Here is a 20,345-nt window from a genome sequence, read left to right on the forward strand (position 1 = left end):
GTCAACAAAAAATTTACTGAAAATTAAAATATGATGATAAAATGCATTTTTATAATAATATAAATTATTTAAATATTAATTATTGTAAAACGTGATTAAATATTTGAGACCTTTTCATTTTTTTCCAATACTTACAATTAAGCAAATTATCAATTATTTTAATTGATAATATATTTGTTCATTATTGTAAAAATAATTCTTTGCCATTTTATTACTAGAGTAAAATAATAATTAAGCCGTTAACAATAATAAATAAATTTTTCAAATAACAATTTTACGCGTCCGCCTCGTGAAATGTCCGCTGTAACTTAAAACTCCGTCAAAAAAATATCTCAGAGATAGAAACGCAGTTTATCAATGCTTAGACCGCTGAGAGCTGAACATTCTCTGTAATGATACTTCATAAGGCAGCCATGGAGACACTTTCGTCATCATTCTCCACCACTTTCGCCTCCTCCATATCCAACAAACTTCAAATTCAAACTTCCACTTCGTATATCAAAATTCCTAGTCCAATAAACAACAACCACAAGCATACAAAACTCTCATTATCCTCTTCTCAATCTTCTATATTTTCTTCATTAACCAGGATAAAAGCAGCGCCCACGACTGCTACCCCTTTCATTTCCCCTTCTGCTTCTACTTCTATTAAATCTGAGAACCGCCATTGGATGGTACTTATGGAGAGTCCGCCACCAGGGGTCGATTCTAAGCCAGAAATCGTTGACTACTATGTCAAGACGCTAACAAGAGTTTTGGGCAGGTGGGTTTATTCCAATACTTAAATGTTTCTCGGTTTTCGGTAGTGAATTTACTTTCTTTGTTGTTTTCAATAGTGAAAAGGATGCTCAAATGTGTATATATGATGTTTCTTGTGATACCCACTTCGGTTTTTGTTGTGATATCGATGAGGAAGCCTCTCATCTTCTTTCCAGTAAGCTTTTTGTTCCTTATTGATCGTTTTCTTTTATTGTTCTTGGCAACTGTTTAAATAATTTGATTATGCTATAAAGAGGGTGTAAAACAGTACATTGTGTTTATTTCCTTTGTCACTATTAGAGAAATTGGAGACTGCAAGAGGTTTGTTTGAGTTGTTAATTATTCTAAGTGGATAAAATTGTTATCCGTGTATGTTTTATAGGTTTGCCTGGGGTTTTATCAGTTAGGCCTGACCCAGATTATAATTCTGAGGAAAAGGACTATAGTTCAAGTAATCAATTGAGTAATATATCAAATTCACAAATTGGAAGTACAATGTTGTTTCCTGCTGGGAATACCAAACACTGGCTAGTTAGAATGGATAAGCCTGGAGTTGGAGTTGTTACAAAGGCACAAATGGTTGATTATTATGCTGGAATACTGACCAAGGTTATGGGGAAGTAAGTATCACTGTCTGAACAACAATCTGTTTCTTATTGTCACAATCTGTTTATTCCAAAAGTGAAATTTTGATTACCTGCAGTGAAAAGGATGCACAAATGTGTATATATCATGTTTCTTGGCGATCAAATTTTGGGTTCTGTTGTGAACTTGATGAGGAATGTGCACGAGAACTAGCTAGTTAGTTTATTCCATTTGAACTGTTGTTTTTTTGTTGAATGTTTTATGCAGTTTTAAGGAAAAAAATGCTTCCATATTTTTGTAGGTGTACCTGGTGTTTTATCTGTTCATCTAGATAAGAATTTTGCGTCACAAAATAAGAATTATGGAGGTGTGTCCTCTTCTTTTAATGAGATAAGTTTTTTTCCTTTTTATCTTATTTTTGTTGGCTGCCTTGAATATATATACACATTGCTTCCATGCTTCATCATTGTTTTTTTCTTTTCCCAATAGCAAGTAGTTAGATATAATTTTTATAGTTTATCATTTTTTACTGCTAATTAAATATCTTCTTCTCAAGGGGGCATACAGGACCAACATTGAGTGTCACCTTTCCTTGTATTTATCATCATAATGACGTGACTTTGAACATACTTGCAGGGTTTTGATTTTTGAGAATTAGCTTTGTAGATTCTTCATGATGCACATAGAAAATATCAAACAGGCTTTAGGGAGGGTTATAAGCTTCATAACCCTACAGTTTGGTCAGTTCTATGGCCAAATAAAAGAAGATACAGAGACGAATCTTGTTGTTCGTTTATTCATGCATATGATGCATAAAATTGATGTGATTTATGTTGAAAATTAAAATTTGGACAAAAAAATAATGTAATTGTAGAATTTTGGCTAATGACATAAAGAGCTTCTGACCTACTGTACTGAAAAAGAATAATTATTGTGAAATGTTCTTAGCTGAGCTTAATTGATAGTATTGGAAATTTTATCTTGTGAAGAAATTTTAGAAGGTATGAGATGATACCCACAGAGAAGCAGATGAGCAAAAACAACTGGCATATGCTAAGAATCATGAAAAAGGTAGCAATTTGTGGAAATGTGCTCAGAACTTAGGTTGCATTGTGATAAAAAAAATTGATTGGCATTTTAGTTTTTAGTTCTAATTGTACAAGTTGTTTGAGAAAAAAGTGAACAAGGCTTTGTACTTCCAGAAAAAGAGAATTATAGTCTAACTAATCATAGAGTGCATTTGTAATTGCGCATTTTTCTAAGATAGTAAACATGCAATAAGAGATTTAACAATATCAGAATAATTTTATGATTTTCAGCTCAAATGATCTGTTCTATGTTTTGGCCCCTTAAGGAAAACTAATTACTTATACTTTTAGCTTTATGCCACTGAGAATGCTATTGTTTTGACATTTTTCCCCCTGTAGTTAACAATTGGAATTTTCCAGGTGATAATGTTGAAAATTCTGTAGTTCAGTTGGATTCTTCAGATAAAAGTCAAATAACTCCTGTGAAGACAAAGAAACTTTTTGTGACTGGTATGTGGCGTCTTCAAACAAAAGAGTATTTTATGTTTTTTAACATGTTTGTTTCTTTTTTTTTTTTTTTTTTTTTTTTTTTTTTTTTTTTTTTTTTTTTTTTTTTCAATTAAAAAACTAGCTTGCAAGTGGCTCAAAATTCTGTAAATGACATTTGCTGGGACTTATCCTAATTTTAACATTATCAAATCAGTTTCATAGTTTACATTTTATATCCCCTAATATCTTTTAATTTGCAATGTTTTTGATTTATTTGATTTGATTTGTGAATTATATGAATGCTTTTTGCATTTTATATGTATTTGAGGGCATAGCTGTATTTGTAATATAATATGTTTGTAATAAAATTATTATTGAACTGAAAAGATCTTGAAATGTCTCATTGTATTTTAATACAAATAATACTTCAATGATAAATTTCATGAACAATTTTATTCAGTTGCTGAATTCATTTCATGTTGTGAGATATGATTTCTTTCGTGCCATCCAAAAGTTTATCTTCTGCTAAGTGCTTGGGCATATTTACAACAGGTTTGTCATTCTATACTTCTGAAAAGACCTTGCGAGCAGCATTTGAAGGCTTTGGTGAGCTTGTTGAAGGTACATTTTTGCAGTCTCACTTCTTTGACAATGCTGAATCAGTTTTGCTTATACTTACAAAGTGCTAATTGTGACAGTTAAAATAATAATGGATAAAATCTCTAAAAGGTCGAAGGGTTATGCATTTATAGAGTACACCACAGAGGAGGCTGCAAGTGCAGCACTCAAAGAGATGAATGGAAAAGTAAGATTCAACACAAGGCTTTTTTCTTTTTTCTTTAGCTCTAATAATACTCGGCAAGTGGGCTGAGCTGAACTTCATTATTTTCGATTCCCAGATTATTAATGGATGGATGATAGTGGTTGATGTTGCCAAGAGCAACCCTCCAAAATACAGCAAGGGTCGTCCGAGACCAGTAGCCTGAGAATGAGAGAGCTGACTGCTGGGATGGTGGATTATTCTTTAAACAAGTTAGCCGAAATTTCCCACATTAGGATTCTTACTTTGTAAAAGGTTTACTCATTTTTATGAGCTTCTCATTACAGTGTAGGCATAATTCATCATGTAAATTGTGTTACTTTTGCTCTATTACCATTTTTGAAATTTGAATAGTAGAAGTTAAAGCTTACTGTTTCTCACTGTGCAGAAAAGAAGCATATGGTTCGTTAATTGAAAGCATGACCTTTGTGCATTATTCTCTATTGAATTTTTCTTATTGATTTGTAATCCTAATTGTTATGGTTACTTAGATTTGTGTAAATGTAATATATTCTATCTTTAAAGGAAGAGGGGGAAGAAACTTAATATATATACTCAGATTTGTGAAATGTACTCTAAAATTCTTGTTTACTCAAATGCTCTTAGAATCACCTGGTACAGGCCAGGCCAACAGAACAAAAACATAAAAGTAGGATCCTTGATACATGTACACTTACCGCTGGAAATATCACTTCTGCTGATCTATATTTGATGGCAAACAATGTACATTTTTTTATTGTATTTTTAACTATGTACATTATGTAACCAGCATGTATAATACTAATCAGGTATTATCTTCTGCCAAAAGTTATCAGCCCTCTTCCCCAAACTCCTTTGTGAATCTTTCATGTACTTCAAGATCAGCTTTACTCACTGTTGGCTTCTGCCTTGCAAGCACTTTATCGAAATCTGCTCTTGTTATCGGCGGCGGAAGGATCTGAATTCCCAATCAAACCACCTTTTTAAGTCAAAGGACATAATGCTAGTGTGATCATCAAACTACAAATCTGTCCTATTAAAAAAGGCATATATAACAATCTTTCGCCCACAAAATGCACAATAACTTTAACAGAAAATAAATAGAAATTAAAAATGGTAAATTGCATTCAGAAATGCTTAACTTAAAAGTTCTAGTTCAGTCACGACAGTTCAATGTTTCCCAGTCAGACAACCACTCTTTTATTTCGTGACTATAATTATATTCCAGAATCAGGAATCTGTAAACCTGTCACCAAAACTGAATGGAAAAACAGATGCAACATAATCCATTGGCATAGACTGCCCAATCAGATTCATTTTGACTGGGGAAAAAATAATCTGTTAATTATAAAGGTAGTTGATGTGACATCTAGGTGGTTGCATAAAAGCCCATGCACTTGCTAACAAGCATTGTGTCATATTTCTTCATAATAACAGCTTAAACGCAATGAACTAAGATTTCAGAATGAACTGAGATTTAGGAATCAATTTGGTAACCGTAGGTGCAATTCACTTAACTATTATCATTTGATAGATCAATGAAGAATAAGTCTTCTGTGTACCAAAAAGTTTAGTGTTGCCATTTTTTATCATATGCAACATTTTTTTGTTTATCCCGTCCATACCTTTGAAGCAAGGCCTTGTTCATCAAGTTCCTCTAGTGTGATCTTGATAGCTCCTTGTTGGGTTGGTTCACAAGGCAGCCACATGCCATCAGAAGTCTCCATAAAATATTTAGCATCTCGGGTTTTACGAACAGGTTCAAAGAGTACATCTTTAACCTATCAAATGAGTACAAGAACAAAATGAGAAAACAGGAAATAGCTAGCCACTTCTGTCTTTTCATTAACCTCTCAAATGAAACTTATTAGTACAGTACTGTAATATTTGAAGTAAACTGACACTCACACAAACAGAAATATCTGAACCTGAAAATCCTTCTGTTTCCTGAGCCAAGTGCTCAAAATCACTTTCAGTTAAGTTGTGGGGAGTATCTCCAAGATGCACCTATTGATGACTCATATCAGGTTCCAGAAAAGACAATAAAAAGGTCCTAAACTACAGAAATGTATTTTACTATGATATTTTAATAGGCCTATACAATTTGAAAAACATAATACCTTAAACATATGTTGCCTTGCCTTCAAATCTGGGAGAGGAATGTATATTCTCTTGTCAAAACGCCGCCGAATGGCCTGTTGTCCATTTTGCAAGAAAACTTTACTGATATTATAAGACAATTTTATTTGTGAACATGGAAGTCTAAAGGATGAGGCTATTCTCACCTGATCCAGAGCATAGGGAGTATTTGTGGCTGCAAGAACAAGAACTTTATGATCATCATTCCCTATACCCTGGAACACATAAAAGATACCCCTCAGTATGAGGTGGAACAGAAACTGAAAGTGCACAAACCCCAATTTTGGATAAAAGATACATGCGTTTTACCAAACAATATTCCAGTTAAAACACCCAAGAGGAGTGAGGCAGTTTTACTAATTCCAAAAACTAATATCATGAGAAGAATAAAGGCAGAAAAATTCATAATCTCTGCACCACTATGTACAAGAATGCTGATGAAATAAAAGAGATATAGGGCTCATGCTAGGGCTTTCAAGTTACAGTGGTGTTAACTTGTGTCAAGGGACTTGAGTTAAGAGACACGATTAATTCGGTGGTGACCTGGTTAAATTGCATATTCATGCACCTAAAGTTAACATAATTATCAAACAAAGATATAGACTAGTCTATTTACACAGTTACACACCAGTAATGAAACCAAGCGCAAACCTGACGTTTTGAAAAAGGGGCTCAAAATTGCAAGTTTTCTCATGCCGATTTGTGTGACTTAGACGAGGGCAAAATCTATGCATTAGCTTGAGGGGGAGCATAGTCGAAAAATTTTGAGACTTGATTACCTAGAACACAGTACATTGCAGGTCGTGCTACAGGAACAGGGTCAAAATATACAACTTAACATTTGGTAAAAAAAGGAAGACTCAGTCAGAGTACACGAATTAGAGTAGTTGGGCTGATTCATGTATTCCTTTTAAATACTAGAATAGTATAATTGATTTTATTATAATCTTATTTGACATGATATACTTTAAAAAATGAGGAAATTGATACCAATAGGTGGTATATTGTCAACAACATCGACTAAGCTAATTGGGGTCGGCTATACGAGTCTTTTATTTGCATTCTGCTCTGTTCATAGCTAAATCCGCAAAAATCTCAAGAAACAGTAGATCTTTTGCGACAATTTCCACCCATATAGTTCTAAGTCCATCACTTTCCTTTTTAGCATCCTCCACCAACAATGTATCACACTTACGAACTGGAGCACATGATGATTTACGTAATACATAACTAAATTATGTCAGACGTCCTTCTTTCATTATTATTATGGCTGTTCAAACAAAAGTCTTGAAACAAATTTTAAAAATCATCCTAATAGTATGGATAAACATTGATTAACCCATCACTAAGCCTAAAATACAAAATTATTAATTTTTCTCAATTAACATTAAATTACCCAGCTATTAGAAAGGCTATTATCATAACATTGATTAAGCCTAGAAAATAAGAAACAATATTTTTCTCGCTTAATATTAAATAGCCTAGATATTAAGAAGAGCCAAACTTTTATCCTTCTCAACTCCTCCATTCTTTTTTCCATTATTTATCTGCCAGATGGGGTAATCAAATGACACAAACCAGAATGTGTACCACCAAGTTCTGGACTGCGGAAGTATTGCAATTCAATGTGCACCATAGTACTTTCACGATGGCAATGTATTAGGTAACTATGGTCACAGACAATAATGCCATGAAATCCCTCCTACCATCCTATTGTTTCCTTTTCTTTCTTCTCACTCTTATCTATTATTTTCTATCCATATATTATCCATTAACTTGTCTAAAAGAATCACAGTTGGTGAAAGTCGACTCTACCAGAACATGAAGCCTGAATCTTCTTCCTACAATACCCCTTAGTTGGATTTTAAAAATTTTCTTTAGTATTTTTTCTGTGTAATCAAGATGGTTTCTTCATTTATATTTCTAACTATTTTAGTTCTTCAATCCACATGTATGCCAAAACGCAGTACTTTAGATCAAAAGAAGAATAGTCTTGCTGACCACAATTACATTTTCCTACTAGTTTGAACAATCTATATGTCCAATTACATAAAATATTCTGAGATGTCAATATCCCATCAGAAAGCAATTACTTTTTCTCCTAGAGCATACTTGCAGAAAACAACAGAAATTCCATATTTTGCACAGAAGAAAATAGAATACACACACACACACACACACACACACACACATGTATGCACTTACGTAGAGTAATAATGTTACTCCCTATGTCCCAGAAAGATCGTCCACTTCCTATTTTCGCACAGATTAGGAAATATGGTTCAATGACAACTTTATTCATATAACTTTTCAATTATGCCCATCTTAAATAGAACATGAGCAATTATTATATTTGAAAAATAAGTAAGAATTAAAGAAGGTTATTGAAAAAAAAGATAAAATTTCATAAGGGTATAATAGACAATTTAATGATTAACTCTAATACAAAAAAGGAAATGAACTATATTTTGGGACAAACCAAAAATGAAAGATGGATTATCTTTTTGGGACGGAGGGAGTACTATTGAAATGAGAACCATTTTGGTCTTTATCCAGAAAATGCAACTTACCTGCATTTGTACAAGAAGTTCTGTTTTGATGCGCCGAGATGCTTCACTCTCATTGCCTTCACCCCGTTGCCCACATAATGAATCAATTTCGTCGATGAAAATGATAGAAGGAGCACTGTCACGAGCCATTCGGAAAAGATTTGATACAAGCTTCTCACTTTCACCCATCCACTTGGAAACAAGGTCTGAGGAAGAAACACTGCATATAGATGAAAACGCTTAAAAGCAAACAAAATTAAATTTGGAGGAGACTTGTAATTAAAGAAGTTTTGGATGTTCAGGCTTACAATCTAACATACATGCATCTAAACAAGAGATGTCATAGTAGTTGCATGAGTGACTTCCTTATAACAATAAGTTTATAGACATAAAATACTAGGCATATATCTGATGAAAATTCTTTTCCAGGATTCAATGACATGATATTAACAAGAAAAGATAAAAGGAAAAGGACCTCGGACATTCACTTAAAAAACAGAGTGATACACATGAGAAAACAATAAGATATCATGTGTGGTAACCAGTCCTCGTGCTGTAAACACAAATTAAGAATACTGAATATTTGACCATAAAATCCTCGGCTCATTATGGACCTTCCCCTCCAGATTAAGTCAATATCCCCGCTAAGATCATTTATATAAAATGAATAGCCAAATAAACTTAGGCTCAGTTCTTCTGAATGGCATTTCTCTTGCAAGTTCGTGGCGCCATCTAACCCAGTTCCATACAAGGAAATCTGGCTCTAATGCCTCGAGCATGTCAACTTTCATCCAATAAAGATAGCACAGATTCTATGGAGTCAAAGATTCAGCATATGATATTGATCCATTTATTTGGGGAGATACCACCAAAATTCTGTGCAAGTAATATCCATCATAGATAGAGAGTTGCACTCAAATGAAGGTGCTGCCAAGGATACAATCATTTTACAGAGTTTTTTTTCTTTTTTCTTCTTTTTTTTTTAAATGCAAGATCCAGTAACACTTCTCCGGAATATGTCATCAGTGGTCCAGCTATTAAATTTCAATTCTCAATCTTTCATTTCTCATCCTTTACACTCGTCATATCCTTAATCTGCTGAAAATGCTCCACAATCCCACACTTTTTAAGAGAATGACATTTTAAAATATATTAAAGGAGTTCGTAGTAGACTGACAATTTTTAAACACAATAATCAAAATGTGAAGGTGAAAGTACAAACAAGATACATAATTGAAAATGCATAAAATGCAGAAATTCTTGCTAGATTGGAACAGCAAAGAGCATCTTGAAAAGATCTGAAGATCAGATATCCCTCTGCTATTAATGGAGGTATATGCTAAATTGTGGTCTGTGATTGGCTGTATTACCTAAAGAAAGTTGAATCTGCTTCTGTTGCAACAGCCTTTGCTAAGTATGACTTACCTGTTCCAGGAGGACCGTATAACAAAAAGGCCCTCCAAGGTTTTCTCTTCCCTGAAAAAGAAGCAGACCAATGAATATACATCCAGATTTAGGACATTAACAAATGCAACAAAATTTTACAAAATAAGGATGAAGTTGTCTCATTCCTTAGATTTTGTTGCTGAAATCTGGAAGCACTTAACTAAAGTCATGACTAACAGGGTCATTTGCCCTATGATGTTGCGTGCTGAAGAGTTAAATTACTGTTTACTTATTAAAAAACAAAAGAGTCATGTTTTCCGACATAATTAATCTCTTAAAAAAAATACAAATATTTATATATATCCTGTAAAGTAGTCAAATTGTAAATTTATTGTCTATAAAGTGGTAAGTGTATACCCATGAAATGGTTCCATTTTGAGAAAACAAGAACAAGAAAATGGAAGGGTGTAGACTTCATCGCACCAGTTACTATAAAAGAATAACTTTGATATCTCCCAAAACTGATCTCAAATTCACAGCAAGCATGTTATCAACCAACCAGGCAATAAACACGCTAGATTTTGACTTCTAACTTAAGAATGTAAACTTCAACTCAGTTTATCATTTTTTTTAATCTCACAACATGTTTGACACCCCAATAGTGTCAGATCAGAAGTAGGAGGCTATTTGACAGCTGAATCTATCATACCATGTCCTTGTATGAATTTATGTATGTACCTTTCAAATGCATACTCTGTATGTGTTTGCTTATACACTCATAAATACAAATCCATACATTCCTCTTCTCCTAATATAAAAATTTCAGTAAAGTTGGAGTTAACCTTTCAGTTGTTGCATTTCATGAAACACATGGTAATAATATATGTGCAAAGACTATACACTATCATTGGAAGGAGCAACCACTTGAATGAACAATTGCGTATTCCATTTTAACCAAATCAGTCAAACAATTATAAGTTGAAGAAAGAAAATACAACTTTACAACAGAATAGTAAATGAATTTCAACTAGCCAACTGTTGCCAACTTCAGGAACTCTTATCTATGGTGATTTGTTCATGCCACCTTCTTAGATTTTACAAATATATAGGAAACAGCAATACACTGAACAAGAAACCAAAAGCAGAACATACAGTTCAAAACATTATGATAAAGCAACTAACCAGTAAAGAACTGTGGGAATTTCACAGGCAATATCACAGCCTCTTGCAATGCCTGTTTGGCACTTTCAAGCCCAGCCACGTCATTCCATTTCACATTTGGCTTCTCCCTAATGATAACAGAATCAAGTCCAGCCCTAAGCTTTGCTAGCTCTGGATCCTCGTCTTTTCCTTCTACATCTTTGGGCTTTGACTTTGGCTTTGCCTTAGGATCTGTACCAGATCCATTCGAGGTGGGAACACTCCCCTCATTATCAAGAATTGCCCCAATTTCCTCTGCCCTCCTTAAGTATCCCATACATTTTTCCTTAATTGTTTTCGCAATCTGTGGATTCTTCTCATACTTAAGGTGGGCTTGGAAGTACTCTAACGCATTTTTGTAAAGCTGAAACGCTTTAGCATAGTTTCCAGCATCATCCTCTTTAACAGCATGCTTTGCATACTCTGCCCCATGTTCTATAAAATTGCAATACATTTTGCACTCACAAGAGACAAAATCAATCCTAAAAGAGATGGTTTACACTTAAAATCAACCCTTTTTCAACTCCCTGACTTTCTTGAAGTCTAGACTGTAAACCTTAAAGAATATGAAAACCTAATATTCCAATGAGCAATATGATCCCTTTAAGTTTTCAATTGTTTAAACATATACAAAACATTAATAGTGCTACAACTTAATCAAGCTACGCATTCAATACTTCAACACAATCAGGGCCTGAAAAACACCAGAAAACAGTCAAAATTAAATAATAATAAATGAAATCCAATGCATGAAAGAGGAAAACACTTCAAAACAATGAAGGACCCAAAATCACCAAAATTCAGTCAAAGCTTAAGAACCCAATACTCAAAATATAAAGTTGAAACTAGTTTTGAGAAACATGATGCTTTAATATACTACAACTTGTACATCTGCTTTTCTATTTACAAACAAGACAGGACCAAAACCCAAATTTGTTGCATTTTCATTTTGTCTTCTCTGTTTTTACCAATCCAATAAAGAAATTTTGATGTATTAATAATCTATCTGCAGTTCTGCAGCAAATAAGAAATAAAATAATAATAATAATAATAATAATAATAAATAAAGCGATACATAAGTTAGCGTAGCAGAAACGAAAATACCCATTAACGAGCTTGCCATTTGAGCCTCGATCACAAACGCATGCTGCTTGCTGCAAAGTGATGGTGCTCTGATGTTTGTGATTCGGGTGTTCCACATCATTAAGCAAGCCAGCCAATTAATGCCGGACAGGCCTTTGTCAGTTCAAAAATGGAAAATGGGCCACAAGCCCACAAATAACAACAATATAGTCGTGTATTAAAAAAAATATGGCAATAAAGGTCGTTAGGGTTAGCATTGCGCTAATTTGGTTGATTTGAGTAATATTTTTAACTGAAATAAATTAATTAAAAAAATTTTTTAATTTAATCAAATTTAACTGAATTAATTTTTAAGCGAACTTAATCGAACTGTTTTGACCGAATTAATTTTAATTATTAACTGAATTGAAGTTAAAGAAAATGAAAACTTAATTAACCTAAATTTATGATTAACTGACTTTAACCGAAATAAAAATTAATTGAACTTATTAATCACTACTTAATCAAAATAAAAATAAAAATAAAAATTTTTTAATTTTTTAATTTTATTATTCACTTAATCAAAACAATGTAGTTTTGAGAGTCGGTTAATTTGATTAATTAGTTTAAAATAATTTTTAACTTATAACTAAAAATTTAAATTTTTTTTACCAAATTTTTAATCGAACATTTATTCAACGAATTGAATTAACCGAATTAATTAAATTAATCACATTGACCGAACCGAATGCTCATTCCTAAATGTCATTTTTTAAAATTTTATTTTTAAAAAATATCAGTTTGACCTTAAATTTTAAAATAATATTATTTTCACTATTCATTTATTATTTTACCATTTTATTGTCATCATATTGTCCTTGTCGTTGTTGTCGTCATTGTTGTTGTTGTTGTCATGGTTGTCGCCTTTGTCGATTCCATTGTTGTTATCGTCGCTGATCACCGGAAGTTGATCGATGGACGCCGTCATCGTTTCTATTGCTGTTTGTCGTGATTGAATCACATAAGGTGTATAAGAATAGTTTGAGGATTATTGATTTATTTATTACCAATATTGACAATCTCTTAATTAATTTATTTATTTTTTGACATTTTATTAATATAGAAATCTAATTTTTGACATTTGTTAAGTTGCCCAAAAAAAATGCTTCTATATTATAATAATATATCTAGAGTGTAAAAATTCAGGCCGAGCTCAAATCCTTGAGCATCAAGTTCGATAAATATGAAATATTTAAGTTTGAGCTCAACTCTAATAATTTTGAGCTCAAGCTTGACTCGATGAATGTTCGAGGATTCAGTAAGGGTTAGATTTATTTATTTATTAAACAAGCTCAATTCGAGCAGATTTTTTAAAACTTTTTTTCAAGTCGAAATCGTATAGCTCACAGGCCCGCTTTGCTCGTATACATCCCTAAATATATCTATGCCAACAAAATGACGTGAATTTCTTTTTACAAAGAAAATCTAACTCTGTATTCTTTGGTTTTAATTTTTACAAGACATTTTGATTTTTCATTATTCTACGAGGTATACCATGAATTAAAAAAATTACACCAAATCATTAAAGTGTGCATTTTCTTTTCAATTTTAGTCAATTTAGTAATGAATATCGAAAATATTAGAACCAAATACTTACTTTTTTTTTGTTGTCTATAACCTCCGGTATTCAAAACTCCATTGGACTCCAGCTCCATTCAGCTTGATTACTGCAAGGATCATATAAATAAAATATATAAATCATACTCAAAACTTTTGATGAAGGGAGAAGTCCCAACTATTCGATTCCAACTAAATAATTATTTCAAATGAGAAATAAAGAGTTTTTCATAATTTATAAATACATTACGAAATATATAAAATTTTAATATGTCTATGTTTTCCTTTAAAACAATTTATATAAACTTTTTCCGATACCGGATAAAAAATTAGAAAGGAAATTTATTTAGGAACATAATATTTTATATTATTAGTACTGGAAAGATATTGGAATCATATATTAAAATATATATATATATATATATATATATATATATATATATATATATATATAGTCAATGGTGTTCTAGAATTCACCTAATTAAAATTTATAATAGACTGCAAAAATAGTAGATGATTTGATTAATATATTCTATTGTTGCACAGTATGCATGCATGTAGCCAGGTAACAATTTCTTATGTATGGAGTAATAATGATTAGTTAATTAGCTCAACTGATCATTTGATTTAAGAAACTAAATTGAATTCCCAGTCTCAAGAAAAGCTATATATATCTATATATATAGCTATAACAATTTTCCATTCAAAACTACCAATCTCCTCAATGAAGAAACAAATTAGCTTCCATATCTGTTATCTTCTGCTCTGCTACTTGTATTCTTTTACAGGTAAATTGCCTTTCTTTTCACATCCTAAGTTACATGGTTTTCTTTCCATTAATGGTTTTATTTTCATCAATTTGAAGAAGTTGATGCAGTGAAAGAATCCCATAGAGAAAAATACCATCATCATCTTCACCAATATGGCTTAGTGAAGCTTTTTGTTTTTGGAGATTCATATGCTGATACTGGCAACTGGGAAAAGTCTGCTATTTCATGGAAACAGCCTTATGGGATCACTTTTCCAGGGAGACCTGCCGGTCGCTTCTCCGATGGCCGTGTCTTGACAGATTATATAGGTAACACTATAACCATTGTATAGAATAGAATCATATGGCTTAAGCAGCAAATTAAATTCTTGTTTAGAAAATCAAAATAGAATTCATTTCTCTTGTTTAGAAAGAATAGGATTAATGAAATCCTGTCCCTTTTATAAAACAAAATTAATAAAATTGTGTCTTTTAAGTTTAGAAAATGAGTCATTTTGGAGGAAAAGAAATTATATCGTAATTGACATTTGAAAGAAAACAAAGCAGTTTAGAATTAAAAACTCAAAATATTTTTTATTTGAGTTAAACAATGTTTTCATACAAATAAAGGTAAAATAGGAAAATAGTTACATTCATTTTGCCTCCAAATAGTATGTGCTTATATATGTGGAAAATGTCTTTCTGTTTAATAACGTTAGCTTGATTTAATGGTTGAAGTGCAATATATCTCACTCTAGTGATCGCTAGATTGAGTCGTGAAATCTGAATCTCGAGAAGAGCAAGTCCGAATTTTGGGAAGGACTTTTAACATAATCACTCGAATTTGCATATTAGTGAATCAATAGTTGCTTCCAATTTATAAACCTAATTGGTTACTTCCAATTACATAAATCATTACTTCAAAGACTCATTAAGTTATAATAAATATTTCTATTACTATTTATTGGAACACGCAGCTTCATTCCTGGGTATAGAGTCTCCAGTGCCTTATTCAAGATGGAAGCAAACCTCAAAAAAACAGAGTCTAAAGTATGGAATGAACTTTGCATATGGTGGGACAGGTGTGTTTGACACTTTAAACAAAGAACCAGACATGGGGACACAGATAAACCTTTTTCAACAGCTACTTGAAGAAAAAGTGTACACCAAACAGGACCTTAACTCTTCCATTGCTCTTGTATCTCTGGCAGGCAATGACTACAATACCTATCTTTATAAGAATGGTGACCTTAAGGTGAGTTTGGTAAACTGAATATTGTTCATATTTATTATAATTAACCCTTTGGTAGGTAATCTGTTCCTTCCCCTTATATTTGATTTACAATTTTAGTGTCATTAACTACCCATAAATTAAAATTTGGCATAAAATGGTTACTGTTGGTACCAACCAGGCTTAATTATTTAGTTTGGTTGATATAATTAAGGCTAGGGTCCATTTAATAAAATTAGCTGTTAGCTGTTTTACTAGCGTTTGACTATTTGAGTAGGTAGTAGCCGTTTAAATAACTTTTTATAAAATACTAAAAGCTAAATGAGTTAATCTTTTATAACTGTTACCTTAACTAGTTGGGATTTGTTCAGCAGAATTAGATGTTTTAGTAGCTGTTAACCGTTATAGTAGTATTTAGCTGTTTTGTTATTTGAGTAGCTTTCATGCAATGTAAAAGTTAAATGTTACATGAATTAACTTTTCATAAAATCCTACCTTAACCTCTAAAAACTAGTTTAAACATTATGTTACTAAACACTATAAAAAAATAGCTGATCAAAACGCTAAAAGCTACCTAAAATGCTGTTGCTGAACATACCATTGAAAGATTATGTTATCGAACAGTATAAAAAATAGTGAAAAAACTTTTGCCAAAAACCCTTAATGGTGGTTAAAAATTTGTTATCTATATTAAAATATAACACTTTTTTTTGGACATAGAAGCTGGTTTAAATCTAACTCAATGCTATCATTTTCTATAATTCACAGGATTTGCCAAAGTTCACAGCATCAATTATCAAACAACTTTCAGAGAACCTAAAAAGGATTAATGGTTTAGGAGTGCAAAAAATAGCAGTAACAGGATTGCAGCCTGTAGGTTGCTTGCCTGCATTTGCTGCCTCATCTTCATATCAAAACTGCAGTGAAAGTTGGAATAGAGCCTCTAAACTCCACAACCAGATGTTGAAGCAAGAAGTGCAGAAGTTGAACAATGACACCCACTCACAGAAACATGTTTTTGAAATTTTGGATCTATTTAGTGCATTCATGCATGCATTCAACAAAACACTGTATCCAGGTACGTGTGTTAATGTCTGGTGAAAGACTTACCAACTCTGAGTTTATGGGCCTATCCTATTTATATACTAAGTAATCGAAAACAAGCTTTTGGTGATAACCAGAGCATTTTTTACCATTTACTGGAAAAAAATAATAATAAAACAGTAATAATTTTCTTAAAAACTCTTTATGGATTGGCTTGATATTCGTGACCATACTAAAAATTGTTTCAATATATAATTTCACACCTGAATTTTGTTACTTTAACCTTATGGTACTATTTTTGTTTTAACCCATCAAACACTTGAAACTTATAAAATTACACATGTTAAATACTTCAATTTGTAAAATTATTTTATTAAACACTTCAACTTGCAAAATTAGATCAATTAAACACCTATTAAAAGTTGAAAAATGTGAAAATTATTATTTCAAAAACTATGCTAACTATATATCAAATAAATATTTTATGTATAAAAGCTAAAAGTCTTAAAAATTATTATTGTTAATATGGAAAACTGAGTAACGTTACAAAAATTTACAAGTTCAAGTGAATAATAGGTCATTAACAAAGTTCACGGCGCCAAAAGATTAAAGTTATAAAGTTTAAAACTGAATTAATGTATTTAGCAACTAAAAATCATATTTTACCGGGTAATGAATTAACATTTTATTTATAGTTTAGTATAATCAAAATTAAAAATATAACGTATGATTGATTAATATAATAATATTATTTCTTTTTTTCTTGGAATTCTTCCATTCAGAAAGCTTGAACTCTGAGAGTTCCTTGAAGCCATGTTGCGAAGGAGTGACAAGTGATTCCTCATGTGGAGACATAGACAAGAATGGAACAATCAAGTATGTGATATGCAATAACCCAGAGGTTTCAATCTTTTGGGATATAGTACACCCTTCTCAGAATGGTTGGTATCAAGTTTATCTTACTTTGAAATCTTCGCTTCACAAACTCTATTAGATGAGATAAATTTCTCCCGAGTCAGCTCCTCTGCTTCCGAGAGTGAGCGTGAATAATCAAATTTTACTGTAAATCGTTAAAACTGTCGTGGGTCTAGACATCTCATGCAAGTATAAAAAGAAAAAAACTCAATTAGATGAAATGCCTACTCTATTTGTTCGTTGTACTTGTTATTTTGTTTGGAGCAATTAAAATAGTTTTATGTTCTAATTTGATTATATAATGATGAATAGGTATATATAGAGTTATATTTGGATCTGCTCGAAGTTCGCCTATATAAAGAATTGCATAATATATGAATAATCATCAAATTTAGAATTTAATATTCCATCGTTGGATTAGAAAGTGCAATCTTTTTTTTTTTTTTTTTTTAGATGACAAATGCACATAATATTTATTTTCATCACTCAAATTCTATCAAGTAAACCGTCTTCATAATTCATGCGATTAAAGATAAAACGAACAAGAATATATTTATTCGCACGATCCTTGAAATAATTTACGATTTATAAGAAATTATATAAGAAAAAATTTATAAAACCAAAAGAATATGAAAAGAAATTTTTTATCTACTGTAATGACATTAATTATATAAAAAGTCAAAATGACTACAAAATCATATTTATATTTCTAATCATTCCATATTCCGAAATAAATGAATTCCATAAAATTTTGATAAATTAATATGTGAAAATCGAAATTTTTGTGTTTTGAATCAAAAGATAAACGTTTCAATTTTATGAATTTAATTCTATAGATTGAAAATTACTAGATCAAACTTTATTAAAATAAATGTAATTTCTAAATGAATTCCATAAAATTTAACCGGCAAAATTACCAATTTCTTCCTGCCTTTTAATTTTCTTGCATATGGTATCATTATAGTCTTATTCCAGATGGACCGGGCTAGTTCAACCAGTTGGTTGAACTATGAAGCACTTCAGATTTGACTGGATCAACCATTTTAACTTGGGCTTGATTTAATAATTGCTAAAATGTCTATCTTGTTTCAAAATGTATATATTTTCTCTTGTTATATATTATATAACTTTTTATTCAAAATTTACATTGCCGATGAAAATTATGAGTATTATTTGTTCAATAAGTTTAATTTTTATGTTATGTATATAATCTAGCTTAGTTTCTTAAAATAAATATTTTTCTCTTATATATAAATTAAGTTTATTCAATTAATATAAATCTATTATTTGTGATTTGTTTTAAAGAAATTATTATATCAAGAGCATTTTATGAAATAGTGAATGAATTTTCCATTCTAAATTAATTTCAAATATAATTATATAAAATTCAATTAAATTGCATATTTTTTAAATTAAACAAACCATAGTAAATATTCACAAAATTAAAATAGGAAATATTGAAAGGCAACTTTATACTTTGAAGAAAATGTTTTTAAGTGCCTTTTTCTAACAAAAATAAATATCTTACAACCAATTTACAAAGAATTGCAGATAATGGTGAGTAAAGGTCGAAATCGATAGAGACTAGGAATTAACGGTATTCTTTTTTAAAAAACCAGAAAAATTAACGAAAATAAATTGGAGGGTTTAATTGGAAAAATTAAATTTAAGTAAATAGAAGAAATTAAACTAAGAAAATCAATTAGAGAAATAATTCCAGCTGAAGGGCATCTTCGGACTAGTTCTATAGTGTTGATCATAGAAACAAAAATAGACTTATCAATTCATTCAATAAATCGATTATAGTTGCCAAAAAATGCTTCTAACAACTTAATCTTTCCGTAGTAATGGATGAAATAAGACAATGCACTATGAATAATCCCTTACCAATAATTAATCTTGACATGCGCCTAATATTAATTTGTTGACAACTTTAAGAATTAGAAAAACCTGATTCTAACTAATAAACCACATGCATAGCCTATTCAAGTTAGATATTATTTATCTTCATAATATAACTTGAAAATTTGGTTTTAATCAAGTTATAGTAATTGCTACAAATGTTAATTTAGTTAAACAATTAAAAGATTTGATTTTATTAACTAGCATTTATTGCTCTAACTTAACTAAATAATTGACCAAATTTATCTAATTAAATAGAATAACAAACATCCACTATAACCATTAAGAGCAAGAGAGTAAAAGAAGAACAAATCTCACAACATTTTGGTAGAACCAAGCCCTTGATTAAACCTTAAGTTGGAATAAATGTGTTTTAGCCATTCATGGCCATTAAACCTTACAAAATTAAACAATGTGCTTTGTAGAAAAAAAAAGAGATGCCCTACACTAACAACCTCTCCCTTTTTATACAGCAGGAGACAACATTATTCCCAAAATCAAATAAAAAAGATTACAATCAAATCAAAATAATAACAATAAAATAAAATCTTAATCTCCCTAATTCTAGTACTTCCAATAACCACCAAAAACCTTTCAAAACTGATGGTTGACATTGTCTTCTCAAGATGTAGACCAACCCCACACTTAGTTTTTTTGAAATGCCTTAAATTAGTTTAAATTAACCAAAATATCCCATGAAATATGACAACCTATCTCTTGTTGTCCAAAATTACTTTGAGAAATAAATTTCATATAAAATATCAAAATATATTACAACTAGAACTAGGAGGAGGCTCGCGCATTGCGTGGATTGCTTTATTACTTTGTTATTATACTTTGTATTAGATGTTACTTTTTATTGCACATATAAAATTAAATATTTAAAAATAAA

The 20,345-nt window shown here is 31.1% G+C and overlaps 3 protein-coding genes across 8 annotated transcripts; 2 read left to right on the forward strand and 1 right to left on the reverse strand.

Annotated features, from left to right (window-relative positions):
* Nucleotides 1–318: 318 nt before the first annotated feature.
* LOC105636076 (RNA-binding (RRM/RBD/RNP motifs) family protein) lies at nt 319–4,117 on the forward strand. Of its 2 annotated transcripts, none has more exons than XM_089722630.1 (9): nt 319–763; nt 837–934; nt 1,142–1,379; nt 1,442–1,560; nt 1,646–1,711; nt 2,793–2,882; nt 3,414–3,482; nt 3,560–3,666; nt 3,761–4,117. In XM_089722630.1, exons 1-9 carry the CDS (start codon nt 393–395, stop codon nt 3,845–3,847), a joined length of 1,245 nt encoding a protein of 414 aa, XP_089578756.1. In that variant the 5' UTR covers nt 319–392; the 3' UTR covers nt 3,848–4,117. The 2 variants fall into 2 exon arrangements, with proteins under 2 accessions (XP_089578756.1, XP_012074636.1); XM_012219246.4 differs by having other exon boundaries at nt 320–763; nt 1,463–1,560.
* A 124-nt stretch (nt 4,118–4,241) lies between these two features.
* On the reverse strand, nt 4,242–12,184 carry LOC105636077 (protein SUPPRESSOR OF K(+) TRANSPORT GROWTH DEFECT 1). Of its 3 annotated transcripts, none has more exons than XM_012219247.4 (9): nt 12,039–12,184; nt 10,917–11,628; nt 9,719–9,824; nt 8,370–8,568; nt 5,946–6,014; nt 5,781–5,855; nt 5,569–5,667; nt 5,286–5,441; nt 4,242–4,618 (listed from the first exon to the last, which is right to left on the reverse strand). In XM_012219247.4, the coding sequence occupies exons 2-9, from the start codon at nt 11,386–11,388 to the stop codon at nt 4,493–4,495; spliced, it is 1,302 nt and encodes a 433-aa protein (XP_012074637.1). In that variant the 5' UTR covers nt 11,389–11,628; nt 12,039–12,184; the 3' UTR covers nt 4,242–4,492. The 3 variants fall into 3 exon arrangements, with proteins under 3 accessions (XP_012074637.1, XP_012074639.1, XP_012074638.1); XM_012219249.4 differs by having other exon boundaries at nt 4,503–4,639; XM_012219248.4 differs by having other exon boundaries at nt 4,563–4,688.
* A 2,120-nt stretch (nt 12,185–14,304) lies between these two features.
* Nucleotides 14,305–17,840, forward strand: LOC105636081 (GDSL esterase/lipase At5g03610). Of its 3 annotated transcripts, none has more exons than XM_020680083.3 (5): nt 14,305–14,401; nt 14,479–14,691; nt 15,339–15,616; nt 16,361–16,670; nt 17,419–17,840. In XM_020680083.3, exons 1-5 carry the CDS (start codon nt 14,338–14,340, stop codon nt 17,628–17,630), a joined length of 1,077 nt encoding a protein of 358 aa, XP_020535742.1. In that variant the 5' UTR covers nt 14,305–14,337; the 3' UTR covers nt 17,631–17,840. The 3 variants fall into 3 exon arrangements, with proteins under 3 accessions (XP_020535742.1, XP_089578592.1, XP_020535743.1); XM_089722466.1 differs by having other exon boundaries at nt 15,444–15,616; XM_020680084.3 differs by having other exon boundaries at nt 14,310–14,401; nt 14,482–14,691.
* The last annotated feature ends 2,505 nt before the right edge of the window (nt 17,841–20,345 follow it).

Source organism: Jatropha curcas, chromosome 6 (genome assembly GCF_041381405.1).
Source record: "Jatropha curcas cultivar XTBG-Jc1 chromosome 6, XTBG_Jcur_1.0, whole genome shotgun sequence".
Classification (NCBI taxonomy): domain Eukaryota; kingdom Viridiplantae; phylum Streptophyta; class Magnoliopsida; order Malpighiales; family Euphorbiaceae; genus Jatropha; species Jatropha curcas.